Source organism: Ascidiella aspersa, chromosome 1 (assembly GCF_963924565.1).
Source record: "Ascidiella aspersa chromosome 1, kaAscAspe10.2, whole genome shotgun sequence".
In the NCBI taxonomy this organism is placed as follows: domain Eukaryota; kingdom Metazoa; phylum Chordata; class Ascidiacea; order Phlebobranchia; family Ascidiidae; genus Ascidiella; species Ascidiella aspersa.
In genome coordinates this window covers 32,655,089-32,678,347 of record NC_139447.1, presented here as the reverse complement: position 1 = coordinate 32,678,347, position 23,259 = coordinate 32,655,089, and the positions used below count along the sequence as shown (strand labels likewise).

Genomic DNA, 23,259 nt, shown 5'->3' with positions numbered 1-23,259 from the left:
TTAAGAAATTAGAGTTATGTATAACTTGCACCTCTTATCATTTGCACGTTTCAGTTTAGTTTTTTGAGGTCAGGTTTAGCTATTTTAATGTAAAAAAACGCATGTTAACATTGAGTTGGTCCTTTTATAAGACGTTTTTTAAGGTCAGATGTAGATAGTTTCAAGGAGACAGCAATTTATATTGGTCAGGCGCAATCTGTACTTTTTACAACTTACGTTCTGTATTATGCCACGTGCAAAACACGATTTAGCATTTACCCTTTATCATTGACAGCACATCAGTACCGAAGAGGGAATCCGTGTTTACGCAAAAACTGTTAAATAATCTTTCGTCAGTCGATCTGAAACAAGGTCCGAAACCAAAAGTTCATCACTCATCTGAAAACGCAGCGATCAGCAGAAGGCATGGGCTCAGCCGCCCCTAAGTTCAAAAACAGCTTTTTGCTAGCTGCTGCACTGTTATTGTGCCTACCAGCAATCGTATTATGCCACGAGATTTCTAATCAGGTAAGTAACTGCTTAAAATTGTATACACACAAACTAATAAATTCACAAAGCATAATATAGTTTTTTTTTGTCCACGAGAGTTTAAGAAAAGTAATAAACGAAACCAAGCCTCAGTGGATTAATTAAATTAATCTTTTTAATTTTGATTTTACTGCGTAAATAAAATATCAAATAATTTGAAACAAAGGATGTTTGTTTAAAACCAGCGGGTTATGTATATGACTATTATGAGGTAGATAATTGTCATTGTTTATAAGAATTTTCGCACAATGTTAAATATTTTATTTCTCAGGTTTGGCCATTTTTTTATTTTAAACCAAGTGGAGCCCCGTGACTTTCTTATCACTGAATTTTTCGGCATGGATTATAACTGTTAAGCACAAATGCATTTATTGTATCAACGTACCAAGTTAGCAAACAGGCACGATATACCAAACAAACCAATGTGAAGGTAAATCGCAGGACCTCAGCCTAGTTTCACAACTTTTCTACATTCAGGAGCCAGACGTTGACCACATTCCATTGCACCAGCTCGCAAAACGACAAGTGGAAAGCGGAATCGTGGTGGAGAGACGAAAATGTGCGGACGACAGCGAAAACTGCCGCCAGTGGGCGCGCCAGGACTACTGTCGCCATCCCGACTATCAACGCTTTATGAGCATAAAGTGTCGAAAAACTTGCGGGTTCTGTAGAGGTAAAGATCGCTATAAGGCTTTTAGAATCTCAAATGACCCTTTTGTAGATTTTGGCAGCTTAAACACTTAGTATTTTACACCAATTTTACCCAAAACCGCCCAAATTCTAACACTTCCGTTTACCCATTTTTCTTGTAGTATTTGCACTTATATTAAAGTATTAGGCTACGTGAGGGAGATTATTGAGCCATTTCAAGCGTCGTTATTTAGATATTTAGTCAAGCTAATTGTACTTTGTATTAAACTACGTCTTTTGCATTTGATCAAAGTACAATGTTGTTTTTTTAGAAGAGAAGGAACCGACAGCTTGCCGCGACGAACGAGACGCATGCAGTTACTGGAAAGCTGCTGGTTATTGTGAGAAGGAAAGCTACAAGGCGTTTATGGCGAGCAGATGCAGAAGGTCGTGTCGACTTTGCCCCGGTAAGTGCACAAAAAAATCGTTACAGGGATGTCAGATACTTTACATTCAAATCCTTTACCGATACACGATTTTAGACACGATTTTTTAGACGATAGTTTAATTAACGTCAGTTGTACTATTTGTGACAAACTTACCATCAAGGTAGCAATCGCTGCGTTGGATCTCAATTTATGACTGAAATTCCTATATAAATCTTTGTTTTCCTTACAATTCAATACATTTGGATTTTTCCATTCAGATCAAATTGGAAGTGAATCTTCTGAAAGCACAAAAGCCTCCGATAAAGTTGTAACAACGCCTGAACCTTCTGAAGAAAGTTACACAACAGGTAAAAACTGAATATAGTATGAAAGCATCCAAAATAAGTTACGACACATAGATGTGGGATTGGCTTGTGGTATTGGAAATTCAAACTGTTATTATAAACGGCTAAGACTACAAAAATGAGGACAATACAAAGTCCTTAATTTTGCGTTATATACCCTTTACCGTCTATTAATTCAACTGACATTTTTTCTCAGTCACTCAATTTACTGCTTGGAGCGAGTGGAGCGAATGTTCGAGAACTTGTGGTGGAGGTTCGATGGAAAGGAAACGCAAGTGTGTGTACCGAAAGTGCAGGTCGATCCAAGCTCAGTCTTGCGCAACAGACCCTTGTCCCGCAACAACTACAACCGTTTCCACCACAGCTGAACCGACCACTACTGAACCATCTACTATTAAAGCAACCAGCACAGAAGCTGCCACAACTGAAATAACCACAACGGAAGAAATGACGACTAAATCGACTACTGCTGAACCATCTACTGTTGAACCAGCCACAACTGAACCAGCTACAACTGAACCAGCTACAACTGAACCAGCTACAACTGAATCAGCTACAACTGAACCAGCTACAACTGAACCATCTACAACTGAACCATCTACAACTGTACCATCTACAAGTGAACCATCTACAACTGAACCATCTACCAGTGAACCAGCTACAACTGGCCCAGCAACTACAGAACCAGTCACAACCAAACCAGCTTCAACTGAACCAGTTACGACTGAACTAACAACCGATATTTCCGTTGTTGCTGTAACCAACGAAACTGTTGCGGAAGAGCAAACCACTGTTGAACATATTTCCGAATCGCCAATCACAACGTCTGAAGAAGTCACATCGACACAAAGTTCATCCGAAACAACGATTGTCGCTGAAAGCACTGAATCAGTTACTGCTCCTGATGAAACAAGTACAACAATCAACACGAGCATGTCAACTGTTGCTAGTGAATTGGTGACAACTGGTGAATCTGCAACTGATGAATCAGTCTACAACACAACATCTCAAGCTACAAGAAGCAACCTACAATCGAGTACAGCCGTTACTTTCTCTTCCGCAGGTATTGTGATTTTTCTAGTCAATTTTTCGATAGTAACATTCCATAGTATACATAAGTGTAGGACGGGAAAAATATCTTTAAAACAACGCTTATCATTTATCTGTAGAAACCGGCAAGGCAGAAGATTGTATCGACATATCAAGATCATGCTACCTTTTGTCTTTCATTTGCAAAACGTCGGTCTATGCCCAAGAAAATTGCAAAGCTTCTTGCGGATTGTGCAACATCACCACTAGTAAGTTACCCCATAATGAAATGTCATTTTCATTAGATGTTCTCAAAGTTAGCACCGATTTAACAATAGCGTTACTTTCGACAAAAAAATACTGTAAAAATTATATCGCGGCAACATGTAAAAACGCTTGTTCGATTGGCCGCCACTGATTTAACAAGTTTCTGGGCCATTTTTAACACGAAGAACTGTGATTAAATAAGACGACGAATATACCAAAAATGTAACCGAAGCTGTACTGACATTAACCTAACACATTTCTTAACCATTTCCAGCACAAACAACGTCCACCAGCCAAGCTAACACCATCGTGAGCACGCAATCATTCTCCACAACTTCAGAAGCTGCAATCTCATCTACAGAAGACATTGGCACACTTATGTCTTCAATTATTCCAACTTCAACCACAGCCGAGTCTGTCAGCAACCAAACAGACCCCTTCGCCATCAATAACGTCACGACAGCCTCAACTAATGACGTCACTTTGAATGGTACCAGTTCAAGCACAGTCGAGCCCACCACGGCTGCGGAGTCTTGTGTGGATCGAATGAGCACTTGTGCTTACTTCGCCGCTCGCGGTTGCACGTCCAACATTATGAAGATGTTTTGCCGCAGAGCGTGTGGATTCTGTCAGCCTGGTAAGTTCGCGAAGAGAAAACCAACTCTGTAAACCATTGGCTCGGTAAAAACGTTCTTAGTTTTTTTATGCCGTGACTTGAATTGTTGTACGTTATTCTCTGTTATATGTATCAAATTTCACTCAGAATCAAAATAGTGCTCTCAGGAGCTTTCAATTTTGCATTTTTAGTTTTCATGCGAAAGCGTGGTTGATTGTAAGGTTTCTTCACCATTTGGTTAGTATATAAATTGAAATGTTCATTGCTCGCTTAATGTGTTGTTTCACTTGCCAGATTAAATAGGTTAACCGGCTTTTATTTGGTGTAATATCATCAGTATATCTAATGTCAGGTTAACTTTGGTATTTCCTCTGCAGCAGCGACGACACCAGAGGTACCAGCAACAACAACAATATCAGAAACAGCAACATCTCCAGCATTATCAACAACAGATACTACAGAAGCGAAGACAGAAGCAACAACAACAATGACAACAACGAAACCATTAACAACTGAATCCTCTTCTACCGCTTCTCCAACGAGCAATCCTGACCTAGTTACTAGCGAATCGATTTCTTCAACAAGCAATAAGTACCCATCTACAACTTACCCAACTACCACCTATCCCACCACTAGGTACCCTACTACAAAGTACCCTACTACACAATACCCTACCACAAAGTACCCAACTACAAAGTACCCTATCACAAAGTACCCTACTACACAATACCCAACTACAAAGTACCCTACCACTAAATATCCTACTACCACTTATCCTACCACTAACTACCCTACCACTAAATACCCGACTACAACGTACCCTACTACCACATTCCCTACTACCAGCTCGGGTTCCACCCTTGCTGCTTCGACTTTCCGCACCACCGTCATGGCTACGTCATCTTTTGACGTCACCTCTGTCCTCATGACGACTCCTGCGCCGCAAACAACAGAAGCAGGTATGAGCAATTTTATAAAAAAGTCGGAGGTCGAAATAAATTTACCACTTTTTTTTCTCTAAATTCACTACTGTTTTTTTGGTTTAACTTTTAACCTTGTTTTCTAGATTGCGTTGACCAGTACGTGGAGTGCGCGTCCATCAGTATTTACTGCAACGTTAACGTAAATGTGACCAGGAACTGCCCAGCCACGTGTGGGGTCTGCACACCGGAGGGGACTTCCCCTGTGACCCCGAGGACGACACAAATGCCCTCGACCGGTAAGTGGTTAAAACAATTACCAAATTACAACCCCACCAAATTGCCGCTTTCATAGTACAGCGCCCGACGGGTAGAAAATTAAAAAAAAATGCCCGACGGGTAGAAATTAAAAATCAGAATTCGTAGCCTTCTTGTCGGATATCCATTGATAAACTTTGCTGCGAAGACAATGTTGTTAACCAGTTCACACAAAATGCTGATCCAAGACGCAAATATGCATTTGTGAATACTGTTTAAGCTTTAACATAACGTGCTTAACATTTAGGGCGCGGTACACCAAGCACAGTTCTGAAATACATCAACCATATTAGCAGCCAATAGGTAGACCAATCTACACCAAAATGAAAAAAAAATTAAAAAAAAAGCAAACCTTTTTTACTTCCGCAATTAACTAGACACCCGACTAAATATAATTGTATTTTCCAGCCTCGCTACCAGCAAAAAAGTGCGAGGACACTTTCCCCAACTGTGCTCCCCTGATCCCACAATGCAGGAACCGCGAGGCGATGCTCTACTTGTCGGTTACCTGCCAGAAATCGTGCGGCTTCTGTACTGAAGAAACCACAACGATCGCTGCTGCGTCAAGCACCCCGACCCAATTGCCAGGTAAAGAGCAATTCAGGCCTAACGTTTATTAACACTTTTTAAGTTGACTCTATTTACCGTACTTATAATTAAAAACAGCTCTTCTGGTAATTTCAATTGTAAACCAACGTTTGAACCTATTCAAATCCCCTTCTTCAGGGTTGCATGTTACCGCTTACAATTACCAGAGGGGCTGTTTTTAAATAGTAGTACGGTATTATTCCTGGTAACAACAGTATATTTATTTACCCTAATAATATATGCTTATTTTAGCATTACTACTCGTTCAATGTACACCAGTTTGTGCCAAAATCGGTATGGTTTAAGCTGTTTTTGTCTAACTCTAAAGCACCATGTTTAAGAGCTCATAAAGACCCCTCTTCTTGTGGGTTGACTTATGAGTGTTTTAGTGGTATTTTCGCTAAACTAAAATCGCCGCTTTATGAACACGTATTTTCTGTGCCTTTCAGTTATTGAAAACTGCGAGGACAGCAACGAGAAATGCTTGGAATGGGCAGACTACGGCCTCTGCAACTCTACCATCTATCCAGAGATGATGACGTACATGCAGAGCTCCTGTAGAAAGGCCTGCGACATCTGCGGTAAATACCAAGTCCTAGACAGCTTTTTGCCCATCATATAGCTTGTAGTAAAAAATTGACATTACGCGCCAGAGCCAAATAAAGGTGAAATTAAGTGACATGTAACTTACCTTTTCGTTACTATTCTCGTTCTAAATTTTATTCTTTCGTCCGATCTGGCGTGTAAATGTCCTTTTTTTCACGGACAAAACTAGTTGTATTTTTGTAGCCACTTTGCGTTGTAACTTAGCCACGTTTTTAGTTGTAACGCTTGTGTTGGGCTGTTAAGTATAAGTTTCCTTAATATGATATTATCTCCTCGCAGAAAAAAGCCAGTGGTCTGAGTGGAGCGATTGCTCTGTAAGCTGCGGCGGTGGCCAACAAGAAAGAACCATTCAATGCTTTGAAGGTAACATTTAGTCAAGTTAATCCATATCTTAACTAAAAAGATAATCTTAAAGACAAGTTAAAAAATGAACACATCTAATTGTACACCAGCACATCTTAACTAAAATAAGTCCGCTCAGATCAAATTTAAACAAGTTTTTATTTAAATTAGTAAAATTACTTGAAATGCTAAATTCTTGTTTGTGTCAAATCCAAGGTGTGAAACGAGTATTTTGTGCAAATTTAATATTTTTTGGAAATTTTCAGACGACTGCAGCGAGGCAAAGACGGAGAGACGAGCTTGCAACTTCGAGGTTTGCCCCGAAACTAACAAGTGCTCGGATAGGATGGCGACAAGGGCTTGTGAGCAATACAAGAGAAGAAGTAAGTGCTAAAACTCTAATTTTTGTTGCTTCTCTGGAGCTTTAATTTCTCTATTATTCCACTTTTTGCGAAAACACTCAAAGATAAAGAAAAATGTTTTAATGTAATTAATGACTAACGATATGTAATCTAGAAATCTACTTTTTTCTTCGTTTTGTGGGTTATTTATGTTTTTTTGAAATAATTTGAAAGACTTTAAAACAGTTAGTCATCTACAATTTAATCCACGTCGAAAAATATTTTAAAAAGAAAGTACAACGTTTGAAAAGTATTTTCTAATGAGCACCTTTTTTATTCGTAACTTAAAAAACGCTGATCAAAACCTGCTTTTATTACAAATAAATATTTACTTTTATTCGACTTTTTACCCTGCAATATTTTACAGACGCCTGCCAGACGACTCTGGTGCAAGCGCTCTGCGCTAAAACCTGCGAACTCTGCAAAGACGATAGCGTGACGTCATCAAACACAACGTCACCAACCGACGTCACTAACTCGACCACAACCGGTGAGTCTCCATTTTCGAAACCCTTCCGTGTTAAACGAAAATTTAGTTAAAGTTAAAGTTACTTTTTTGACCTTATTGTGGGAGGTTGTTGATAGATGAAAAAAATATATATTAAAAAAACAAAGTAATAAAATAGTTGGGCGAAAAATTCAGATAGGACAAGAGAGAAAAATATAATACTGTTCGAAATTTTTTGGACACTTAACTATTGATTTAACAGAAAATTACAAAGTTTACTGTATTCGGTTAAGTCAATAGTTTCTGGCTTGTTTTTGCGCATATTCGAACAACGAACCAACATTTTATGGCGACATTTGCGTTCGCAGAATCTTGTGCCGACAAACACGAACTGTGTGGCAACTGGTCGAAGAGGGGTTTCTGTGAGAACACCTACACAACATACATGAAGCAGAACTGCCGCAATTCTTGTGGCCTTTGTTCAGGTGGGATAAAATGTTTTGAAATCAATATGTTGACTGTTTTTTGTTTTAAAAGAAAGAGAGATTTTCTAGTTTATAAAACCTCTTGGGAACCATTTCTAATCTTCAAAATAAACTCTGAGATGAGGTCATAAAATTAAACTGTTTTACAAAGCGCCAAGGTATTCTATTTAAGCCAGTATTCTATTTTAGTGAATTTTTCAACGTCTTCCACTTTTCTTAATTTTTTCTTGTCGACATCAAATACTAAATATGTGAGCCAGTTTTTTAGGAGTGGTTACCAAAACTGGTATATCACTTTGCATTTATTCATGTCATACTGTATATCGAAACTTGTGAAAAAAACCAGTACCATAAACCATAGCCAAAAGCGTCGCTTATCAACCTGTTTATGTCATGTTTAGTCTTCCAACATCTTTTAGCCGTTAACTCACGCTGATTTTCTTATTTACGAAGAAATAGTAAAATTGGTTCCCCGAGTAAGTATCAACCTGTTTCTGTGATATTTAGTGTGGGCAAGATGGTCGACGTGGTCTCCATGCAACCAGACCTGCGGTGGGGGCGTAATGACGAGAAACAGAACTTGTGAGACTGAAGGATGTCGCGGTGCTACCGAGGATTCGACTTCTTGTAATGATTTCAAGTGCCCAAGTAAGTCCCCTTACCGATACATTAATCTTATCGAGATACGTTGACAATTTTTTGGCACACTAATAAGCCACTGTACAATATAAACATGTACATCTATTTTTAAGCGTTATTATGCACGAATGCATTTTAAAGTGGCATTTGTACTTGTTTAGTAAAAAGTTATGTGACAGCGGTTTGCGGAATAAATACCTTGATTCTTTACAGCTTGCTTCGATCAGAACCAGGGTTGCGCTCTCGTGGCTCAAACGGGAAAGTGCAACGAAATGATCTGGAAGCTTCTTTGCAAGAGATCCTGTCAAGTTTGTCAACCTGAACCAATAACTGGTAAGACATAAACTGTATAAGCACTAAGGATAAAATTCATTTTGATAAAAGCCAAAATCGGAAGTAACTTGGTTATTTATGGACTTTTGCTTTTCATAATGCCCCAGTGTGTTGTTTGGAAAAGGAGATTTAGTATACGTTTTAAAATACCATTTTTTTTAGATTTTAACTACACCCATATATTATCCTTCTTCTGTATGAGCGTTGTGTCCCTTATTGCAGTCTCGCATTTAATCGCTTCATAACCAACAGCAAACCTCACAACACAAGATAACTAAGTATGTTGTTTTCATCGATTTCAAACTCAATTCTAGGTCCATGCCACGACACGAGCCTCGAATGCCCAGGTCTTATGGAAGCTGGACGATGTGAGAACTTACAAGTGGTCAACGCTTGCCCGAAGTCGTGTGGGAAATGCCCGGGTTTCGAGAAAGAGACAGGTGCGATGCGTTTTATATGTTTGGGGGACTTGTTCTATCACAAATATTATATCACCTATACTTGGAAGTTACAATACACAATACAATGGTGATGTTGAAATTTAGATTGAATTTAATTTTCAAAATGTAGACAATTGGAAGAGTTCTCTTGGGTATCGAGCGATCAAACTTGGTCTGCATCTTATATCAATGCAAAATCCCAAAATTAACAATTTCTTTAAAGTTGTCAGTGTTCTCCTTTTTTAAAAACAGAACTTCTATTTTAACTCAAAATTACTATTTTAACACAGAACCTCTATTTTACCAGAGAAGTTCTATTTTTACACACAACTTCCATTTTACCATAAAACTTCTATGTAAACAGAGAACGTGTATTTTAACACCGAACGTGTATTTTAACACAGAACCGGGCAAATGCGTGGACACCAACGTCAATTGTCCCACCGCTGCCAGTCTTGGGCGATGCACAGACCCCAGGGTGAAGTCCCTTTGCCCCCTATCGTGCGAGGTCTGCACCCCGACGGCCCCCGTTACTTCCATTGTACCCACGCTACCCCCGGGGGTAACTGGATGCATTGACCGATTGGAATTATGCAAAGAACTTGCCTCCAGTTGTTCAAACAATAGCATGGTTAAGGATCAATGCCCGAAGACTTGCGGCATCTGTAAAGGTAAATATATATAAAAAAGTATATATATATATATATATTAAACAAAATTTCAGATTCTGTTTTTTTCTCAGGTTTTCAAACTTTGAGTTTTATTTGTTTATATAGGAAAGTGTTTGATTTGTTTCTAAAACCATAAGGTTTATTGGTTTCTCTCCGTTGTAAATTATAAGTCTAAAACAATATCTTTTGCATTGTTAAATTCACATTGGTTTAGCTTAACCAAATTATTTCCGTTTGTGGTATAGTAAACTGGGTTTAGGAGATGTGCGTTTTGTTATATTTTACTGGCATAGGTTAATATTTAAACATCACTATTGTAAACATTTAAACAGATGTACGCATTCGTGCGATTTTTAGGTTGTTTTATTAATAACTAAAACCCAGTTGTGAATAAATAGAAATTTTCTTCGGGACCTATTGCTTTTAGAAATTTATGATTTTATGTTAAGCATGTGTTATCCTACATAACAATTATATGCATTCCTCCTTTGTATTTCACTCGAAAGCAGTGCTTTAAAATCAATATTTGTTTTAAGACTCGTGCGTCGACAAGAACTCGCTTTGCCCAAAACTGGCCGAGGCCGGACAATGCAGCCTCCAGATTGTTTCGGACGAATGCCCGGAATCCTGTCGATCCTGCAGCGTCCAGCCCAAGGTGGAGGTCATCGATGACCAGTGCGCTGACAAACTGGACAGCTGCCCGAAGCTGGTCGAGATGCTAAACTGCACAAACCCGCTGGTGCTCGAGTCTTGTGCCGAAACCTGCGGCAGATGCAAGGTTGAAGTGCCCGAAGAGAAGAAGGGTAAGCACTATAAGGTTTTAAGTGGCTTTTGTTCGGGGTTTGAAATTAAGTAGGCCGGCTGTTGACTTTAGTTTGTGTGGCAAACTCTGGATTTTTAGGCTGTTTAAGCTAAAAAGCGTTCGCTTCGTGTGAAGTGCTCAAACGTTAAATCTTCGTGCCCATTATTTTGTTTTTAACCTTTTTTACGGATATTTCCCCGCCTTTGGTGTGGAGAAAATACAATTTTTAAATTGTTTTTCTGAGAAAAAGCCTTGGTGCGTTACATATCTAAAAAGCTTTACAAATGCCACCTACAAATTATCATTTTTCTATCTGAAACCGTATAAAAGAGAAACTTCACTTTAAAAACCGGCCGTCAAACTAAAAACCGCAGTGCAATAGTTTCGACATTAATAAAGCTGAGTAAAATTGAGCTTGAAATAGAGATGCTGTCTTTATTTAAAAAGGTCGCTCTCTATTTAAAGAGCAACTATAAACATGCTGACCTTTCCACAGAATGCGTTGACCAGCACAGTCAGTGTCCCGCCTACGCGCAGCAGGGCAAGTGCCAGCAAATCTTCTACGCTTTCCTCTGCGTCAAGTCGTGCCGTGAATGCGACAAACAGCAGGTTCCAACCGCCAAACCCATTTGCGCCGACAATTACCCGGAAACGACCTGTCAGCTGCTTAAGTCCCGCTGTAGCTTGGGCCTCGTCGGAATGCAGTGCTCCAAGACCTGTGGGGTGTGTAAGGAGCGCGATGACAAGGACGCGGTTTGCGTGGACCAGAATGCAGCCTCTTGTAAGACCTTGGCGTCGTACGGAATGTGTAAGCAGTCGGCGTTTAAGGAAATGTGCAAAGCTACCTGTGGAGCATGCGAAGAAGCGACGGCAACAACAGGTAATTTGGCTGCAAAAATGCGTTTTAGTCCCACAGTTGTGTATTATTTTAACACTTGTTAAGTAAGCTGTTGTAAAGCTAAATTCATTTTACCCTATACATGGGCAAACAATTATCGGGAAGAGCTTTTGTAGGCATTTATCAACAAAAATCTGTTTATTTTAAGCACACAAAAATACAAAGTGTCTCAAACACATCTTTTAAGTGTTTGCAATGCCAAATGCCTTTGGATTAATCACGCTAACAATATCGTTTATAAAACACGATGCATTTGTCTCGAAACAGAAGCTTAACAAATTATATTAACGCCGTTTTTATGGATATTCGAATCCCAATTAACAATCCAACCAACTTTAGTGTCCTACATACTCCCACTTAACAACTTCATCTTTTTTCGCAGTCGTTGAGAAAGTTTCGCCTGTAGAGACTTGCCAGGACGAGCGAGGAGACTGCCTAAGATTCTACAACGACGGCAACTGCAACTTGGCTGTAATCCAGAGCGTTTGCCGAAGATCGTGTGGCGTTTGCTCCTACAAAAACCCACAGGCAGTCAGGGATCCAGGTTAGAAAAAATAGACTTAAGAATATCAAAGCCCATACAGATAAAGAGATATTCGAAACATTCAAGATGCTGTCTACTTACGAATGGGCTTTTGTGTTCTTACAAACGTCTTACTGCAACCTCCAACTATTATTCTCTAATATATCGATGCTTTAGTACAGAATTTGTATTCTTTTGATGTGCAATGGTTTCCTAGTCTAAAGTCTAAAAGTAATTTTACCAAGATACTTCAGTGAAAAATAAACTACATTTCTATCGATTTAAGTTCAAATTAACACACTTGTGGCTTTGTTTCTTTTTTAGTTGTGATTTTAGTTTTTACACTGTAGTTTACTTTGAATAGAAAAACATTTTTATACAGAAAACCCAATTCAGAGCCGAGTCGTTTTCTAATTAAGTTAATTAGGTCATAATTGGTTTCACTTTTCTCCAGTCATGCGGTTTATTTCAGTCATTACAACGGTACACTTTACTCTAATTGTATTAAAAAATTGACCACCATTTTTTGTCCAGATGCACCCTGTCTCGACTCGAGCCCTCAGTGCGCATTCTTCGCCCAAATGAAGCAATGTCGAGCCACCAAGACAGTTCAAGTGATGTGTGCCAAGTCGTGCGACTATTGCCCCAAGATCATTCCCAAGAAAGCAAACGTTCCTTGTAAGTGTGAAAAAATAAGTCGTGCCAAATTTGACTTTATTTTTCGGGATGCATAAAATATCGGCTGGTAATTTTTAATAAAATAAAATAAACTTACTGTATAGATTTGAAAGGGGGTGTTTTCAGGGCCGTTTTACCCATATCTCTTCACACTAATATGCTGGCAATATTTTTCAGCCAAATTTTACAACAACGTTTATGTTTCTCGTAGCACCGACTTGCCGTGATAGAAGCACCTCGATGTGCCAGAGGATGAAGCAATACTGCTTGTTCGGAAACGTGGGCAGCGCTTGCCCGCTGACCTGCGGAAAATGCAAGACCACTGACCAAGAAGGAATGTCCGGAGGCTCCAACGTATTTGACCCCAATAGACCAAGTAAGTTTTATAGATAAATTACCATCAGGGTGATTTCGAGATGTTTCGAGTTATATTTGAGATGTTTTTTTGTAGTTTTTTTCTGTTTATTTTTTCTATTTTTTTTTCTATTTTTTGCTCGCCGTGCTCTTAAAACTTTCAACTGTGGTTTACGAATTTCACTTTTTTTACAATTTTAGTTTAATTTGGTTTTACGATTTTAAGTGAATTTAAAACTGAACCGAATCGCATTAAACTTTACCTGCCCGAGCCGAATTCGACTTGTAAACGAGCTCATACTTTTCATCAAGTCCTAATTGAATTGGGCGTAACCATACAAGGTCAAACTCATTCTCTGATTTGCCTGAAAACCCCAAATCCGTTAAACATTCATTGTCACCTAAATTTTAAAAACGGTTTCCTTACGTATTTTTTTCTTGTTCCAGCTGGATTCCAAAAATGCAAGGATCATATGGAGGAATGTCCCGATTACGGAGCTCTCTGCAGTCAAACCTACATCAACACGATGTGTCCCAAGACTTGCAGCAGTTGTGGAGCTACGGCTGCCACCACCGCGCGACCGATCACCACCACTCAAGTGACCACGACACCAACCACAACCGCGCAACAAAATGCAAGCCCTGATACAGGTAAACCCAATATTCACTCTTCAGAAACTTATACAGTCGGAAAATGACCAATCTGTTCCTTCAAAAGTTGTAATGACCTTATCTGCACACTTGTTAGCAATTGTTCAATTATGTTTTTATGCCATTAAATCATAAAGACTGACTTTAATTGAATAAGCCCAAATATCGGCTAAATTAAAAATTCGGTAGTGTAGGTATAACAACAAATAGGCGATACTTGTAGAAAATAATAGGGTTACTTTTGAAAGGAGAACTCTCCTATATAGTTCGTGGTTTAACCCGGGTTTTACAGTTTAAACCCAACTATTTTGCCCTTTTAGAAGCCTACACAGCATGTGGAATATAGAGATTGCCTTCTGTAAACAACCTTCGTTTAAAGTTCACAGTTTAAACCTTACTATTTTGCCCTTTCAGAAGCCTACACAGCATGGGGAATGTGGTCCAAGTGCAGCAAGTCGTGCGGTAAGGGCTGGCACATCCGCAACAGAACCTGCACCTCCGGAGGTTGCTCTGAATCCTTGGAAGAGGGAGGATTCTGCAACAAGGATCCGTGCGAAGGAAGGAGCCAGGAGGTCACCGGATGCCAGAATCTTTCACCTCTCTGCTCCAGATGGCTGGAGGCGGCTCCGGGAAGATGTAGGGATGTGAGGTACAGAGATCAGATGAGAATCCAGTGCCGGTACGCGTGTGGACATTGCAAACCAGGTAAGTTTGAGGCATGGAAAACTAAACTTTAATAAAAAGTTTCAGATAAAAAGTGGTCATTGTTTGAAACGTTAGCCGAAGCGTCATCATAATGTCTTTTTCTCAATAATCAAAATTAAAAAGTTATATTTTGTCTACATTTTGGTAAAAAATTAAATAATAACAGGAAAAATTTGACAAAATCGATTTTGATGACAATATTCAAGTTGAATATATATAAAAATAATGTATACCACGTAAACCCGTTTTTAATAATGAACAACTATCCACTTTGTGATAGAAACGATTTTGATTTAAATATGTATAATTTCTACCACAGTAAAAAGAAAAGTATAATGGTAAAAATCAGCCGGAAAAGACATTCACTTTGTATACGAAGAAAAAAATAATTTTTTTTACATTTTATGCTATTAAAAAGTTAATTTTCAACAGTTTTTAAATGTATGAACAGTGTTTTCTAAACCCCTATTAACGTAGAACTCGTGTGGGGATCTTGGTCGGAATGCAGCGCCCAGTGCGGCGGGGGGAGTCGAGAACGCACCAAGCGGTGTGAAATTGACGGCGCTTGCGGCAACCAGACTTCGATCGAAGAAAACGAAGCTTGTAACACTGAGGTATGTGGATTATTGTATATACTTTGACATCTTATAGGTATCTTAGTTTGTAGGTTGGGTTAAACAAACATTGTAGCAATTAGTGTTCAGTGGTTGTATAAAAGCTTGTACAACAGAGTATTAGCGTCACACAATTGCTATACACTTTTAAAGAATAATACGAAATTATACCAGATAAATTGCCTTGTCGGTTATAAATTGTCAGCTAATAGAAAATACAGCATATAAATCCACGTGAAAGACTAACCAACGCCTTGTTTCAACAGGCCTGTGGTGTTTGGTCCAGCTGGAAGTCGTGGGCCCCGTGTTCAGCGACTTGTGGTGAGGGGGTTCGGTCCAGGGAGAGGTTTTGCCCCTCTCAGGGATCTGATAACTGCCAGGGGTCTTCGGTTGAACAAGAGGCTTGCATTACAAACGTAACTTGTCCTGGTAAGTTTATTTAAACGGTTTATTTCAAAACCTTTGGAAAGATCTAGAAGCTAAATAAAAAAATGGCCTAAATAAATGATAGGCTAAATAGTGCTTAATCCTCAAGTCTACAGTGTTTTTTTTTCTTTTTTAACCTAAACCAGTATTTAGCGTGCCAGCCTAATGCACTAGTTCATTTCCACTCCAGTACCAATTGGCTGCTTTTTAAACCTAATAATTCTATTTACTCGTTATAAATTAAGCATTATCACAGATGATTGGCTTGGTTTACGCCACTCTTCTAAGCATTTAAGTCTAGGCATTAAAGTTTCCATTAATTGTAAACCAAACTCTAACTTATTCCAGGCTGGAGCAATTGGAGCACGTGGAGCAACTGTAGCGCCTCCTGTGGCAACGGTACAGCAACGAGGTCACGTGTCTGTAACCCTGGCAACGAGAACGTGACGTGCAGCGGCAACACTACTGAGGAGCTGGTTTGCAACGACGGGCCGTGTGCAGAGGTAGGCAGGCACTTGTTGTATTATGGGACTGTTTATGATAAGAGTACTCAGAATTCCAGCTGTTACTATTCCAACTTATCTAAAATTTGATTCCTCATTTTGACAAGATTTCATGTCAGTCTATAAACCCCAAAGCCAATTTAGGATTACTATTTTAAATAACTTTAACATTTTCAATCTAGAGACTCCAATGGTACGTGTAAGCATTTGTGACAAACAAAGACTTGATTTTCCCAAAAACAACATTTTTGTGTGCACTAGTAAAATCGTGATGTTAACGCTTTTTAGCTGAAACGCAACAAAATACACGAAAACCGAAGAAACTGTTTTACAAGTTGCTTCAAACTTTATTGGGAAAAAGTATTTTATCAAATAAGTTCGGGAAATATACAATAAAACTTATAACAGTGCGATTAAAACCAAGTCTCTAGGAGCACAATTCAAATACCATTAACTCAATTCCATCGAAACATAAAAATCAACATTAATAATTATCCTGTAGTGGTCCGGATGGGGCGAATGGTCGTCATGCAGCGCCTCTTGCGGAAGCGGCGGAGTCGAGCAGAGGAGCAGAAGATGTTCATACGGAGACGGTTGTCCGGGCAACGGTAGCGAGACGCGTGAATGCGAGAGCAAGGATTCCTGCATCCGATGGAGCGAGTGGAGTGAATTCACCGAATGTAGCGCTTCGTGCGGAGGAGTATCCACCAGGAGGAGAGCCTGCATCGGAGGTAGGAGCTTTGATGACTCTTTGCTTGAGGAAAATAGCGATCGCATTTATTCCTAATATTTAGATCACTGTCATATTTTTTTTTCTGGAGTAAATTTTTGTTTAAATGAATTCTTAAGAATAGTTTTCATCAAGTCATTTTACAGCGTAATTACTTGAACCACGAAAATAATGTGAGTTAGATGATTGCAACTGGGGTTGTTTTTTCAAGTAAATAGAATCTTTAAAAATCTAAAACATCTCGTGGCATCCTTGAGCATTACGAACCCCGTTTAAATAACTGGTTGATAGAAACACATGATATAGGTATACGATCCGGGTACAGCGATAATTTACCAGTTCCGTCAAGCTTTTAATAATAACTTGATCCACGAAAATAATGTGAGTTAGATGATTATATTCCGCCAAGTTTTTATATTAAAGTTTGTCAAATCACAAAAACAACTTTTTCCCGGATTTCAGGCGAGGAGGACACAGAAGAATGTCCCGGCTCTTCTGAAGAATCGATTCCCTGCAACTGGGACGCGTGCTTGAGCGCCTCCCACTGGTCAGAGTGGGGGGAGTACGACAGCTGTCCAGTGACGTGCGGAGGAGGCAAAACCATGAGGTGGGTTGTTGTTCATCATAAAGTTTTTTCCTCATTTTAATGTTTTACTTAAATATTTTTTTTTCGCGAACATGCGCTACTTTAGACTGCACTATTAACTTTATTGTCCTTGCGATCTTACGATTGGTGTCTCCGACGTAATATAGGTTGAAGAAATGTTTGTCAGTTTAAACGTTGTCATATTTTTGCGCCGTTGAAATAAAATAACTATTGATTGATTAAAAAAACAGAAGTTGAATTATCGATTTGTTTATTAAAATAAGCCAACCGACAAACCAACGAGTAAAATTGAGTAACCTAGTTGCTTTTCAACCAAACAAACGACTCCATTTTCTTTTATTCTTATTTTAATTATTGACCCCCCAAAAAACGAGTCATTATTATTCCTTTTTTTTTACTATTCCAGGCGCCGGTTCTGTCTGAACGGCCTCCCGGGCGTAGGAGGGTGCCCCGGTAATGCGACCGAGGTAGGGGAGTGTGCAATCGAGGAGTGTCCGGTCGGCTACTGGTCAGAATGGACAGAGTGGACGCCGTGCAGTTCATCGTGTGGAAGCGGGGTCCGGAGTAGAGAGAGGTTTGTCAACTAACTGACTAACTGCCGTGTAATAGAAGTATACACTGCAAACAACTCACTTACTGTGTAACACTATACTCTGCATATTGCCTTTTTTTCTAAAAAAAGTTATACGCCTCACTACATCTCGTTCTTCATAACGGTACTAGGACGCATAATTATAAAAGGCTTGGCTTTTGTTGGAAAAATTTGGACATTTCTGTTGCAATACGCAACACTTGGTATATTGTTCAGAAGAAGCTAACACTGTTTAAACTGCTTTAGAAAATATAAATCTTAACACGAACGGTTAGGGCAACACGTTCCAAAATAAAACAAAACTTGATAATAAATTCCAAAGCCAAAAAGTTCGAGTAGATCGACGTTATCTTGATTATTAGGACGTTTCGATACGAGCTTGTATCATCTTCGGTTAAAAAAGCTTCTTCTTTTACTCCAGGGATTGCATCGAAGGTCTTCCGGGAGTCAGTGGATGCCCAGGACTTCGTGAGGTCGTTGAGAGGTGCAACCGCCAATCCTGCCCCTCGTGGTCATCCTGGCAACCGTGGAGCGCGTGTAGCGCCTCGTGCGGCAAAAACGGGGAACGGATGCGAATTCAGGAATGCATTGATCCTAACAGTAAGTTGTCAAGCGATTGATGTTGTGTATATAGATGACATATATACATTACATGTGTGTCTATTCTCTCTTAAGTCGCAAAAATGACTGTATAAGTTGTATTTGGTAAAAAATTCTTCGTAATCAGTATAACCAAGAATAGACTATCGCTTATTCTTAATCAGTTCAACTAAAAATGGCCTATTGTTTATTTTTGATTAGCTCATCTAAATATAGTCCATTGCTTATTTTTAGTCAATGACTCAAATAAAAATGGCCCATCGCTTATTCTTAATCAACTTAAAATCTGCACTAAAAATTACCTTTCGTTTTCCTTTGGGTCGTACGCTAACCGAAATTCTACGAGAAACATTTCCTTCTGCATAAATGAACTTATTATTAAGGAAATTATTTTTCGCCCTACAAATAAAAAATTTTGAGCAATTAAATTAAAATTTTGACAGGCCTACAAATAATCACTATGATAATTATATAATCGATTTCCGCTTTGTTTCAGTCGACGAAGTGGTCTCAGACTCTCTTTGCGCCAGCAGCAAGAACACCTTCCAAAAGCAGCAGTGCAACTTCAGACCCTGCCCCACCTGGGCTGCCTGGGGTTCATGGGGCCGTTGTTCGGCCTCCTGTGGGGTCGGCCGGCGCCAGAGGAACCGCCCCTGCGCCAACGGGTCCGTGGGTGATCGGGGGTGCAAGACAGGGGGTGATGTCACGCAACAGCTGTGCAACCCTTGGGACTGCCCCAGAGGTATTTTTGTTTAATTGTTGTTATTTTTGGTTGAAAACAAATAGGTTTCTTATATTATTTTTTTTACTTTATCATTATCAAATCGGTTCATTTTTAACTTTGTTTTAAAAAAAATAGGTTTGATAAAAACATAAAAAACGAATTCGAAATTGAATAAAATGCTTTAAATATAATTAAAAAAATACCTCAACTAAAAAAATGGATTTTCCCATTTTTAGAATCACTGGGTTCCAATAAAAATAATTTCGGTTCTATAAACTCAACTGTTTATTTCAGCTTGCGAAACAACCCCCATTGTGCTAGACTCAAATGCAGCCTCCCTCAGCAACGCAATCACATCTTCCAGCCACGCCTTCGGACACGCCCCTCGTTGGGCGCTCCTTGGCTCGTCACGTGCTTGGTGCCCGACCAATCAGGATCGAGATCAGTGGCTACAGGTCAGTTTTGAAAACCCCGCCTTAATTTTGCCTTAAACGATTGCGATTTCACTTTTAGATTGCTTTTCGCTGTACAACTTGAAGAAGAAGGATAATACGATGTTATTATAGCTCAGAGACAGCAAAATTGCTGTTAGGCAAGAACAAAAACTTTCTTCTAAATAAATATAAACCGCAAACGGTCATGTATAACTAGTCTCACAACTTTAAGTCGCAAAGTTAACTTTATCACCAGAAATGAGTTTTAAAACACCATCTTAGATTTCAGGAGTTTATTAATTTCTACAACAAGAAAGTTAAAGGCTAACAAGCTAAAATTAAGACGTACAATACAAGCAGTTCAGTTAGCATCTTAACATCATCTTGTTAACCATTTTAATAATACTTAATTTATACATTTACATAAGCAGTTGTGTACTTCACCAAACTGGAGCAAAAATTAACCAAAAATTGCTTTCTAGATTGACCTCGCATCTCCCGCAAGCATTGCCGGTATCAGTGTGGCCGGGTTTGTGAACGAAGACGGCATGGACCAAGTGTACGACTACTCGTGGGTTTCAAAGTACGCGGTTTACTACGCGAACGACACGACAACTGACGGTAGTGCCGAAGGATTCAAACCACTGTTCAACAACGTCGGCGAACGAAGGGGCTTTAAGGGACCCGAAGGACCCCTGCACCAGCGTCAGAGGTTTGTTTGCGTTTAGTTTGTGAAAAAAACGTTTAGAAAACTTTTATTAAGGTTGAGTTTGTAAAATAGTTTAGAAAAAACTGTGGAAAAATGCTTTTTTTTAGTTGGAACTTTAGATTTTGGATTTTTGTACAATGTTTGATCATTTAAAACAATTGTAGTTGTTTAATCATTAAAAAAGAGTTGAAATGGCTGACTCAACCTAATTTATTATTAAGTACAAATACGGTAACAATATATTAGGTCCGGAAAAATGCCAACGGGTAATTAAAGGCAGCGTCAGTGGCAGTCCTATAAAAATAACTCGCTCTAAAGACTTTCTTTTTTAGTTTCAATTGTATTGTGAAAGAGCACATCTGACTTTCATTTTGCCTTGCAGATTTTGGGAGCCAACTGTCGCCAGATTCTGGAGAATCCAGGTTTTGGCATCGTATCCAGTAGACCAAGGCTGTATGCAGGTCCAACTCCACACGTGCTTAGGTAACATACTCCATCTAGCTTAAGTTTAACAACAGCTTTAAAACCTCAAACAAGGCTACCGATAAAAGTAGAAATAGTAGTCTGATGTTTTGGTCTCGCATTAAAAAACGCTATCCACGTCTAAAAAAGCTCTCCTCTTAAGTTTATAAACTTTGGGCAAAAAATTTTACAAAGGAAAAGACAGAATACCTTATTCTTTTACAGTAAATATATGCACTAGACCACTTTATATAATAGTTTCCGAGCTGTTATAATAATGCTCAAGTATAACAACTATAATACACCTTTAATAAAAATCACACTGTTACAGATAAAATGAGACATCATAGTCTGTTGTGTTTTGGTGTCGCTTTAACTATCAGTATAATAAAAGTTTCTTACGTTTTTTGGCATGAATTATCCTGTTTGAGTAGATGCTAAAAGTGTATTTTTTATAATATTTCTTCTTGCTAGGTTACTTTATAAAATTTATATCCAAGCTGCTTATAATTACATTTTCTAACATACGTTTCCATCTTTACAGAAAGTGAAACCGGATCGGGAAGCTTCACATAATCATCAGCAATCTGCTCACAGTGATGTAAAATATTCTGCGCAAAGACAACCACAACGTGTTGGTGTATCAATGGTCGGCGTGGCTTGTAGAGAAGAAGCTCATTTTTTGTCTAAAATATTAAATTATTTTGCCAACTCTACCATTGCATATCGTTATATATTTTATTGTGCCTTGTTTTTGTTTTTTTATGTTTTATTTTTTAGTGTTTATGTACATTTTTTTGTATCACTGGGCTACCAAATGCACTTGATCCGGATTTACTCAAAGACGGTAAAATGTACATATACGGTGTTGTACAGATCTTTGTTTGTTTTACTTTTTATTGCGTTTTTTACCACATTTTTATCTCGCTTTGCATTTTTTTATATTTTATATTGTTTATGATTGTTTTCTTTTTATGCTAAATACACATTTTTACTTATATATTTTTTAATTAGTTGGACTAAAATAAGTTTAATGGCGATTAAGTAAATAAACGTTCTTTAGTCAGCTATTAATTCAGTTAGCCTTTTTAAATGAATAGATGCAAAAAAAAGTCTTTTTATTTTTAAACCAAAACGCCAGGACAAAGTAAAACCAAAACGTCAGGACGTCAAAACACAATTCATCAAATGAAAGAGTGCCAGTAAAGTCGTTTGCAGCATGTTTCGGTACAAGTCGATGTCATTATGGCACAACTCACTCAGCTAACATAATGTAACACGGTTAATATGCTGACCGTTGGTACTGGACTTTACGCTATTCATGTAAGTTGGTTGCCGTTCAGTTGTTAATTAATAAACACAGATGCGTTTAATACGTTGCTGTGGCTAAGCAGTTGGAACAGGCAACCTCAACAAATAAAGTCGGATTCAATCATGGCGGAAAATAGCTAAGTTTGTGCTCGACACTATATAACAGCACCCCGAAGCAATTTCTATCAGCCTCTACAAACCCAGTTTAGCTAGCATCTGACAAGACAAGCGAAAAACACGCAGGAAGTGACCTATTTAAAAAAAAGTGTGAAGTAGAAGAATAAGCGCAACCATCGCTATGACGAAGCAAGTCAACATGTCGAAATTGGAATACGACGTTGATGCAATGTTATTAGTAGGTTAAGTAGAACTTATAATGGGATGTGTGCAGTGTTGTAAACAAGTCATTTTAAAACAGAGAATCGAACCGCAACCGAACCGAAACTTTATTACCGATTTCGGGTTTTTGTGAAATTTTAAAAAGCCGAACCGGAACTGAACCGAATAATTAAAAAAGAATATCTTAACCTTAACTTCATAAACCGGTTTGAAATAGCAATGGTCGAACCAGAGCTGAACCGGAACTTTCGAAATACTCTGAACCGAAACCTGAACTGAACCGTATTCTCAAAATATCCCTGAAACCCGAACTGTACTGAAAAAGTCAAACGGTTTGACTCCCTGTTTTACAATGCCTGAAGTCCCAGTTAAGTTTTTAAAATACGTTATACTTTACAAAGTAAGTCATTATCAGAGCAAATCAATTCCAAGTCAAGGCCTTGTTGTAAAATGAAACTTTCTTTAAATATATAAAATACATGACAAACTTAGCGTTGGTAATAGGCCTACGCAGATAAGACCATACATTTTATGTTTAAAAAT

The 23,259-nt window shown here is 38.7% G+C and overlaps 1 protein-coding gene across 1 annotated transcript; it reads left to right on the top strand.

Moving 5' to 3' along the window:
• Nucleotides 1-405: 405 nt before the first annotated feature.
• Nucleotides 406-21,642, top strand: LOC146169827 (uncharacterized). Its single transcript, XM_083387502.1, has 39 exons — nucleotides 406-507; nucleotides 970-1,201; nucleotides 1,494-1,625; nucleotides 1,865-1,954; nucleotides 2,148-3,014; nucleotides 3,121-3,249; nucleotides 3,522-3,617; nucleotides 3,756-3,884; nucleotides 4,241-4,822; nucleotides 4,930-5,082; nucleotides 5,510-5,689; nucleotides 6,139-6,270; nucleotides 6,575-6,663; nucleotides 6,909-7,020; nucleotides 7,406-7,528; nucleotides 7,855-7,971; nucleotides 8,479-8,619; nucleotides 8,824-8,943; nucleotides 9,258-9,383; nucleotides 9,788-10,054; nucleotides 10,591-10,857; nucleotides 11,353-11,736; nucleotides 12,137-12,298; nucleotides 12,812-12,955; nucleotides 13,167-13,331; nucleotides 13,757-13,960; nucleotides 14,375-14,665; nucleotides 15,143-15,279; nucleotides 15,546-15,708; nucleotides 16,054-16,208; nucleotides 16,711-16,939; nucleotides 17,401-17,545; nucleotides 17,952-18,119; nucleotides 18,559-18,737; nucleotides 19,234-19,479; nucleotides 19,756-19,916; nucleotides 20,378-20,607; nucleotides 20,987-21,087; nucleotides 21,611-21,642. Exons 1-39 carry the CDS (start codon nucleotides 406-408, stop codon nucleotides 21,640-21,642), a joined length of 7,482 nt encoding a protein of 2,493 aa, XP_083243628.1.
• Nucleotides 21,643-23,259: the final 1,617 nt, after the last annotated feature.

Excerpts from the sequence above, each read along its gene's own strand:
- LOC146169827 (XM_083387502.1), top strand. The coding sequence starts at position 406 with ATGGGCTCAGCCGCCCCTAAGTTCAAAAACAGCTTTTTGCTAGCTGCT. Across the intron at positions 7,529-7,854 it reads CACTAACTCGACCACAACCG|AATCTTGTGCCGACAAACAC; the intron begins GTGAGTCTCCAT and ends TTGCGTTCGCAG. Across the intron at positions 13,332-13,756 it reads ATTTGACCCCAATAGACCAA|CTGGATTCCAAAAATGCAAG; the intron begins GTAAGTTTTATA and ends TTCTTGTTCCAG.